The 10210-nt window shown below is 38.0% G+C and overlaps 1 protein-coding gene across 1 annotated transcript in view; it reads right to left on the reverse strand.

The window, feature by feature from the left end:
• Positions 1-254: 254 nt before the first annotated feature.
• Positions 255-10210, reverse strand: part of LOC108967182 (sialin) — a 13751-nt gene continuing 3795 nt past the window's right edge. Inside the window, exons 2-7 of the mRNA XM_018930468.1 lie at positions 7412-7737; positions 1777-2022; positions 1250-1705; positions 1045-1177; positions 747-988; positions 255-673 (exon numbers count right to left, since the gene is read on the reverse strand). Coding sequence (XP_018786013.1) covers positions 440-673; positions 747-988; positions 1045-1177; positions 1250-1705; positions 1777-2022; positions 7412-7737 — 1637 coding nt within the window. The 3' untranslated portion in view covers positions 255-439. The remainder of the gene's footprint in view (positions 674-746; positions 989-1044; positions 1178-1249; positions 1706-1776; positions 2023-7411; positions 7738-10210) is intronic.

Here is a 10210-nt window from a genome sequence, read left to right on the forward strand (position 1 = left end):
CCTGCCAATGGATACCGACTGTTTGGTACGTGGTCCCACTTTATCAGCCTAATTTTCATATGCCGTTTTCGATCCATCTGTTTACCATGGCATTRTACTACTATGAAGATACTTCTCAGGGGTGAAATGATCCCAAAAAAAATCAACCCTAATTTTCAATCAAAACTTCTGTATCCGTGTTTTTTTTATTTCATTTAACTCCCGTTTCGTAGTATCAGCTTTTTAGGTTAAATAAAAAAATTTAATTTGTTGCTTTCGTGAATTTTAATCAGACTTTCTTATTACTAAATTTAATAATGATTAACAGCTTTGAGTAGATTTTACTAAAATTAATAACTTATGCTTAATATCATACAATAACAACATAGAACTCGACTTAATACTACAAAATGCACCTAAATAAATTCAACAAAGCATAACCAAGCACTGCCAAGTTCGCTCAACTCGCACATTTATAGTCAGGATTCTTCTCCGCATTATTACTATGCTTCTCATTCTCGTTTGTGATCTCCGTATGCAAGTATTCCAACTCCTTTGGATCAATAACTAAAGCACGTTTCGGTGAGTTCCAGTCTTGTAGCGTTGAATCGGATAAAAATACGTAGAGCACACCACAGCCAATCAGCATGCCCGCGCAAAGCAGAAACACATTACGCCAAGCCTCGATGGTTTGCTGTCGGAAAAATTAAACCATATAATGAACTATAACAAAAAAAAACAAAAAATGGCACGCAACAGGAACTTACATTGCCCAACGTCATAATGCCCACAATATAGGATGATATGAAACCTGGAGGCACGGAAATCGAACCGCTAATACCCATAACTATACCCGCATAGTTTGGAGACATGTCGACAATGGCGGCTAGAGGACCCGATGAAACTGCGCCATGGAACATTAAAGATAGAGTGAGGAAAACAATCGCTGCCATCGCATTATGGCCAAACCAAGCCAGACACAAGACCATAATGCCATTCAAAATTAAACCTACGAGAACGTAAATAAATTATTTTTGATTGGAAATCATGCAACGTTGCACTTACAAATCGCTGTTGCCAATTTTCGCAAGTTGGTACGTTTGATCTTATCCGTACGCAACAAATAGTCAGCAAGCATGGAGAAGGCTAAAGCGAAGAGCATACGCATTAAATGTGGAAAGCCAGATAGCCAACCGGTCTGCAAAGCATATAAGAAGAAAATGGTGTAATGACAAAATTATTACAAAACAAAGATATGTAAATGACGCACCGCGCGTATATTCCAATGATGTATAACACGGAARTATGTTGGTGCCTGTGTCATAATCGTGAATAGACCCCAAATGCCGCCCCACTGTGCGATCACATTCATCCAGACAGCGCGTGATGTGAGTATACGCCGCCATGGTGTCGYASCCAAATTGGCATGGTGCACCGAAGTGCCCAATGACTTCTCAATATARCGCAGTTCCGAGTTATTGATACGCGGATGCTCCGCTGGTGTATTGTAGACAAAGTACAGCCAACAACACCACCATATAGTGCCAATGACGCCACACATCAGATATACCCACTCCCATGAGGTCCAATGCATAACATAACCAAATAAGGGATAGAATGCAGCAACACCCACCGAACTGCCCAAGTAAGCGGTGACGAATTTGCTGCGCTCATTCGGCGGTATCCATTTGCCGGTCATGTGATGCATAGCTGGCCATGATAAACCCTTTGAAAGTAGTGTTTTAAAATCTTGTTATTATTATTTTTTTTTTCATAAAAAGCTTGCATTTAACTTACAGTTACTAGTCCTTGTAGTATACGCAACCATAAGAGCACCTGATAATTCCAATAGGCGGCTAATGGTATGACGAAACAGATCCAACAGCCGACTGCATTCGATAGACCGAAGACCAATTTCGTGCCATACTTTTTAGCCAAAATACCACCGGGAATTTGCGTGAGCCAATGTAACCAATAAAAAGAGCCTAAAACCAAACCCTGCTGATACTCATTCCAGCCGAAACCATCCGCTTCGTAGTGTATCTATATGTGGGTTGGGGTGAGGCAATAAAGAAGTAGTAAATAAGCGTATTAGTGAGGTTATGAGCTTGGTAAACAAAAATAAAATGTGTAAATAAACGGTTCGTCTACAGAAACTTCTTTGTGGTGTGTTTAAACAAAAATACTGTTATAAAATACAGTACGTGTCAAATGCTTCAAGCTTTTAAGTGGATTAMTTAGGTGCATACTTCTGTCCATTTGGTAATATAATCTTTTCATGTTTACTAAAATAGTATTTACTTGAAGATAAATGATCTCTAGATAATTTCGAAAAATAAAAACTGACAAATGTTTATTGTTTTTGCATTTGTCCAAGTGAAAGTCGACGTTAAGAATTCTCAACCAGCTTATTAAATATTTTTTTTAAGAGATTGGTAATGGTCTTTTTGACTACATGCCTTTATAATCGCCACTACTGTTRTARTTTTTTCAAAGCTAGAGGGAATAAYGTCAGTTTCAATGGGTTTAAGTATGCTTGCTTTCTCTGACAAACTTACTCATATAATAGATCAATTAAAAAGTTCCCGGTCTACCATAGTAAAACTCATTTTTTTGGCAGAATTATTTTCTTTTCTCTTCAGCATAGCTCTCTTCAAGAGTGATACACTGAATACACCGACTCTTCAACTTTTCGACACCACTTTTGTAGTACGATATGTCCTTTACTTCGAAATGGGCCTCAGTTTCGGCGTTCATCTCTTCTTTCGGCGAATTTTTTTCCCAGCGCAAATTATTTCGAGTTCTAAGAACAAGTAATAGTCGCTGGGAGACAGGTCAGGACAGAAAATGCTGGATGCAGAAGCAATTCGATGCACAATTCATGGTTTTTTGCCACCGTTTTCACTAACTTATGACACGATGCATTGTCTTGGTAAAATTGCACTTTCCTTTTCTTCAAGTGCGGCCGTTTTCCCGCGATTTTGTCATTCACTTTTCAAGCCGACTGTTGTATTTTTCCAAGCTTTGGAGCGGGTGCATTGTGTGAACTGTACTCGGATAACCGTTGTTTGGACTTCAGAGTGAAATGATGGAGCCATGATTGAGCTCTCACCCATTACACAGAGCTCTAATACCCACATATTCATGAAAGAAAAGATCATTTGTTGTTCCGTAAACTATTAAGATTTCTGATATTGCAAGATTTTCATATAACCTATAGTGAGATTTATATCTCGCGTAACATCTCTGGTTTAGTAGCCGTTCTCCGTTTGACTCAAAAAAATATACAGTAACACTCTCTTGGCTCCAATATTTTGATGTGATTTAACAATCTCGCGGGAAGCTGACTGTAGGCTGACTCTATAAAAGAAAAGCAGGCACCTGGCCAGTGCTCTGGCGACGCTTGCACCGCGAGGTGATGTAATTTAACAGTCACAATGTAATCTCGCAGGAAACTGGCTGTTAATTGGCACTATTTTCTATTTAGACACTTGTTTTACTCTGYTAAGCCCATCGTCTTCCCACAATCTACCACAAAATATGTTTAATCTCGAAAGACATACCGTGGAAGACGCTGGCTCTGGCCAAAGATAGATGAGAGAAAAGCTGTTRTAGCGTTTAAAAACTTAATAACCAACCCTCAAGCAGCAAGCTTAAGTCGAATAAACTTTCCAGTCCGCCAATTGGAGCCACCCACACTTCTAAGCATTCATCATGCCTTAATTCTTTAATTTTATGAATGCTTTCATATAAATTTTATTTAAATAACTCAATAAAAAGATAAATAAAGAATTGTATAAAATATTAGTAGCAGTTTAAGTACTTCACGTAGTATTTAATTGTGAAATCTGCTTACCGCTATGCTACTGCTGATAAGATAATGCTAGAGAAATTCTAATACTTTTAGTAATGTGTATTAAAATAGTTTATTTTAAGGTGCGATAAAACCGACAAGTTAAACAATACGAAGTCTACAGTTCTTGCACCCTAAACAGGGTATACTCGTATTAAGTTGGCTACGAAGTTTGTAACACACAGAAAGAAACGTCGGTGATCCTATAAAGATCAGTAAGGCGATCGTACGAGAGCCCGTCAGATTCAATGGTCGTCTGTTTGTCCGTATTGTCGAGGAATATGCAATAGGAAATTTTACGCAAGTAGTTTTCTGTCGAAAACGCTTCTCGTTTTGCGGAAAAGTCGGATATCGGACCATTAAAAGTTGTAGCTGCCATACAAACCGATCGATCAATTTCAAGTTCTTGTATGGAAAACTTTTTTTTTTGACAAGATATCTTCACGAAATTTGGCATAGATTGCTGAGCAAGGCAACATTTTCTCAGATCGGGCTACTATGACATATAACTGCCATACAAACTGAGCGATCAAAGTCACAATAAAGATCTGTTAGTCCTATTATGCTATAAGAAATGCATCTGTGAAAGGTGGTCTAGCTTCGGTGCGGTCGAAGTGAACGTGCTTTGTTGTTTCATAATCATTTCTAAAGGACAGTTAGATAGTAAATATTAAATRCTGTCACTTACATACGACTCCTTCAGAAAACAAGTATTTTAATTTGTATCAATTGTAAATTATTTAAAGCGCATTTTGGCTCACTGTGTGGGGGAGGAGGTATTGAAAAGATATGCTTATAGGCTTAGCAGCCTTTTAGTAGACAGTGTAAATACTAATTAGACATCTTTTGTCTTTCGTTGCATAATTGTGAGCTTATCGAGTACTATTATAGTATATTAAAAAAAAAAAATAATCGTATTGAAAACGGTATTCCTCAATTACACAGCTGTATGGCATTTGCCGTTATAATCGCCGTTTTCGAGTTACAATAATATTTGCGCTGYACAAACAGATTAGCGAAATTGAAACGATTACCATACATTGTAGAGCTGATAGTTCATTAGAGCGTTTAGTTTTCATAGAGTTCGTTCAATTCTAATGATTACGCTCGTTCACTTTTCAATTTTCGTCGAAATTTCCAATTTTTTAAATAAAAAAAATTATATATTCGAATCTGAAGTTCGCACTTCGACATTATCTTACTAAGTTAACAATCGCTTCACTCTTTAGGCTCTTGAAATGTTCCAAGAAGATCCGACGTTTTCGAGCCGAATGTTGTTCCGCGATGAGGCCCAAWTCCGTCTCAATGGGTATRTAAACAAGTAAAATTGTCGCATTTGTAACGAAGAGCAAACTGAAGAGATTCAAGAGCTGTCATTTCATGCAGAAAAAACAACGGTTTGGTGTGATTTGTAGGCCAGTGGAATCATCGGTCCATATTTCTTTAAAAACGATGCCGGTGAGAACGTAASCGTCAATGGCGAGCATTAACGCGCCGACTATTTGATGCCTGAAATTGAAGCTCGAGATCTCGCCGACATTTGGWTTCAACAAGACGGCGCCACTTTCCACACATCGCATCTATTGAGAGAACACTTCGGTTAGCAAACAATTTCACGTTTTGGACCGGTCGATTGCCCACCACGATCCTGTGATATCACACCATTAGACTTTTTCCTGAAGGGATATGTAAAGAAACATCACGCATGTCATACGCCAGCTACCAGTCGAAATACTCAAAAGAGTCATCGATAATTGGATTCAATGGTTGGACGATCGGAGACGTAACCGCGGCCAACATTTGAAAGASATAATCTTCAAAAAATAAATATCAAAGAAGGTYCTTTCGAATGATARTAAATATTCCCCAAGTTGGAAACCTCAAAATGGATCACCCTTTTATTTTGTGTTTTAATTTATGATTCTATACCAGCCTTTAATCAATAAATAATTAAATCGGTAAAACGCATTATTTTYTGGCTTTGTATAACCAATTAACAATTAATTTTAGTTACTGATAAGAAAGTATTTTAAACGGCTAGTGGCGTGAGCTGTTTGAAGTAGGCGCTCAAGTGCTGAATGATGTCAATGGTTTATAATGAAATTCCCTTTTATTTGTTTTGACCACGTTCATATAGTTTGTATTTTTTTGATTAAARATTGATCACTTGACAGCAACTCATAATGCGTGTGCAATCTCTTACAACAAGTCGATAAAAATAATCAAGTAATTTGACGATTAGTATASGCGGTCGTGCGAGATTACATTTTGAGATTAATCAATGTTTTGTGATATGGAAATATGTATATGACCTTTAGACGACTTTTAAGTTACTTTCYGATTTCCAACACTGCTTTTTTTTGACAGCCTGGTTAAATGGCACTTTCGCTAAGGGAGATCCCATAATGGAATTATCTCTCATAAATGCTGAGACCAGAATTAAATAAAGTTTTAAGAAAATGGCACTCAATTCTGGGCCAAAGCACTCATGTCGTGAAGAAGCTGRAAAAGTGTTTAACTTGGAAAAACCAAATATGTATGTGTGAAGGCCTAGGCGATCTTCACGCTGAGCGGCGATCATGAATTGCTAAGCGATCGAGATGATGCACACAAAGACTCATTTGAGTTGAGRAAGCGAAGTTCTGTTATAGAACTGAACATAGTTCGGTGAATAAAGGACAGCGGATACGTTGGCTAAGTCATGTGGAAGAGAACACTTCAGTTTTGGAAGTGTTCGATTCAGTACCCGCCGTAGGAAACASAAGAAGAGAAKKATATCCACTCYGTTGAARAGATAATAGGGAGAAGGACCTGGYTGCACWTGGTATTGTGGTTATCTCGGCTATAACCGYGTARGCGGTGTTTACGCTAGTAAAGAAGAACAAGCTGAAAATGTCACCTACAASCTGGCTGATGCCTTGTTCAAGCAGAACACCACAAAACCATTTATGTCTCTGATGAAGACCGGAAGTATGAGCAAATTCAAAGTGAAAACGATGCTCATTTTCATGACATCAAAGACATCGTCCACCATGAATTTGTTCCTCCTGAACAAACCGTCAACGTTAAGTTTTACGTGGAAGTCCTCAAGAGACTCAAACGAAAGGTCAATCGAATCCGACACGACATCGCAGCCGATTAGAAGTTGCACCACGACAACGTCCCAGCTCACACCGCTTTTTTGTGAACAGCTACACCTAACCAAGGCCGGCATTYCAACGCTTCCGCAGCCGCCCTACAGCCCAGATGTGGCCCTATTTTGAAAGTTTTTAAAGAAATCACTCAGTCCTATTACTTTCCGGACAAACCTTGTATAGTTTTTGCTGCTTTAAAAAGATTTCTCATAGAAATTCTATGTACAGAGATTTGAAGGCATCGCAGTATCACCACAAAAATATTATATAGAACAAAATGTAACTTCAAAGAGACAATTGGCCAAATGCCATAATCTCACATATATATTTACATACGCACGCACACATTTACATTAAACAAGTTTCTTCACTGTCAATTCGACGCGCCTTTTTGCACTATTTCATAACTTTTTTTTGCTTTGCTGAATTAGCAATTCAAACTTACCCCCAATGAATTGAGAAACTGCTTCTCCCACGAATAGCGCGGCTCTTTCACCAACGCTGACACTGACACTTCGGTGCTGTGATTAGACGTGATCGCTACTACACTATTGCTAGTGATGTTCGCGTGAATACTGTTGCTGTTGTTGCTATTGACGAATGCGCTTTGTTTGAAATTCGTTAAGAGCGGCGCTTGTGTGGTGATTGTGGGCGCTAATAACGGTTTTTTGGCTATCATTTCCACAATTGTTATATTTAGATTGATGCGAATCATGTAATTCACCGCGAAACCGATGAAAACCAAATACCAGAGCACTGTGCGCGCTTGAACTGCAATGAGAGAGAAAAATAGAGAGGTCGTAAGGGAAAGGTTAGATATTGTGAGTTGAGAAAATGTATAGGTAAACAGAAAGATATTTTTTATGAGAAAAAATTAATAATTAATAAAATTGAAATTATGAATATTTTGTTAGGCTTTATACGCTTTTTATAAGAAAAAATAATATTTAAAAGAATTAAGTAGACTTTGATTTTTATAAAAAAAATCTTAATTAAATTGTTCCGGAACCTAATGGCATCATACCTTCGCAACTTCAGCGGACGGTAAAGGTGTCATAAAGGCTGATTGGCTTCACTCACTGCACTAAATGATGCATTAAATGAGGCATTAAATGAGGCCTTCCTAAAATTCGAAGGCGGATAAGGGTGGCGTTCATCCCCAAGGCCGGAAAGAGCTCTCATGTCAATGTAAAGATTTCACGCCTGGAGATGCTGACACCTCAATTTTGTTAAAGACGCTGAATAGGTTTATTGGCGGCTTAGCATGCCTATGGCCCTTTTGCATAACGAATGTGGTGAAGCTATTTCTCGACATTGAGGAAGCGTTCAATAATGTGGTTATTGGTGCTCTGGGGGCGTTTGAGGTTGAATCGAACTTCAAGCAACTCATATTTTCGTTTCTCTGCGACAGAACTGTCGATGCGGAGAGGGCACCCCGCAAGGTGGGCTTCCTTCTGCTTTACTCTGGATATTGCTTGTAAATGATCTACTAAAAGACCTCGAGGAACGAGATTGTCAGCTTATAACTATACAGATGACGTTGCTTTGTTACCGTCTACAGCTAGGATATCTTAATGTTGTGGCTAGCTGGGCGAAAAAAGCGGCCTAGCTGTCAATTTAAACTGAACTGCGAACTGGTTTTATTTACTATAAGGTATAAAATCCCAACTGTATCTCTTCCCTCATTGTGGAGCTATTGCCTTCAGTCTGTCGAAAAGGAGAAGTTCTTGGGCCCCTTTCTTGATAGTAAGCTATTGAACAGAGGATGAGATTGGTTAACTTATACTGCTGTAAGAATCTATTGGGAAGCTCTCCACAGCCTTCTCACCACGATTAGCTTTGACCGTACAAAACCATAGTTAAGCCAATAGAGTTTTTCTTGTGAAGGTGTTCGTGAAACCACACTCACTAAACATCTGGTACGTGTTCAACGAACGGCTCTCATTGGCATTAGTAGAGCACTCCACTTGTTGGCTTGCTAATGGCTTCTGGCGCAGCGTGAAACGCAAAAGGTCCATGAAAAAAGTAACTTTTTAGCAAGAAGTTCTGGGCATGAGAAGTGACCAACTTCTCTAGCAGTCCAAGTGGGACCTACCTAACAGGTCAATTGAATAGTCTAGGCCTGACACAGAGGCACTACTAGAATTAAATACATATGGCCTTTAGTTAGCGCTAACGGTCAAAAGGCGCATGTATAAATTAGACAAAAACAATGACGAGTTAATGATCATGAGCTGTGCTTGGGGATGTTCAAGCGTAATAAACCACAAATTTTTGCGTCGATTTGTGACAGTGGTTGAAACATGGTTTCATCATTTTACTCCAAAGTCTAATCGACAGCCATCCATGTGATCTGCACACGATGAACCAAAACATGCAAAAACTCAACAGTCGGTTGGCAAGGTTAGAGCGTCTGTATTTGGGGTTACGCATAGAATCATTTTTATTGGCTATCTTGAAAAAGGAATGACTATCAACAGTGATTATTTCAGAGAGTTATTTGATCATTTGAAGGACGTAATAGTCTAAAAACGGCCGCATTTGAAGAAAAAGAAAATCCTGCTCCACCCAGTCAGTGAAAAAGATGGCAATGATCCTGGAAGTGGGTTTCAAATTGCTTCTACATTCACCATATTCATCAGATTTGGTCATTAGCGACTATTTCCTTGTTCCTAGATCTCGAAAGAATACTCCCGGGGAAGAGATTTTCATCGAAACAAGTGGTGATCGCCGAAACTAATGCCTATTTTGAACCAAAGGACAAATCGTACTACAAAAAAAAAAAAATGGTGTCGAAATGTTGGAGAGTCGCCATAATCAAAGTATCACCCTTGAAGGATACTTTGTTGAATTGAAAAAAAAAAACAAATTATGTTTTTTCCATTGACCTGTTACTTCTTATACATTACATTACATTATTTGCCATAAAATTATTTATAAATATATTTTGTTGACTTTTTGTCACTTGAGAAAAACTAGCAAAATAAAATTATATTAAATAATTTCATCTGTGCATTCAAGTATAAACAAATAATTAATAACACATTTSAACATAGATTTTTTATCTATAAAACAGCAACCGCATTATTTGAATTAATTAATATTAATTGTCGCCAACAAACATTGTACGAGTATTACTCCACATTCTATAATTTATTTATGCATATAAATAGCTAATATATATTTTTTTTATATATGTATATTTATTAGTTTATGTAATGCTGCCAATCAATAAATTGCACTC

Source organism: Bactrocera latifrons, unplaced genomic scaffold, assembly GCF_001853355.1.
Source record: "Bactrocera latifrons isolate USDA-ARS-PBARC rearing strain unplaced genomic scaffold, ASM185335v1 scaffold_179, whole genome shotgun sequence".
NCBI classification, from domain to species: domain Eukaryota; kingdom Metazoa; phylum Arthropoda; class Insecta; order Diptera; family Tephritidae; genus Bactrocera; species Bactrocera latifrons.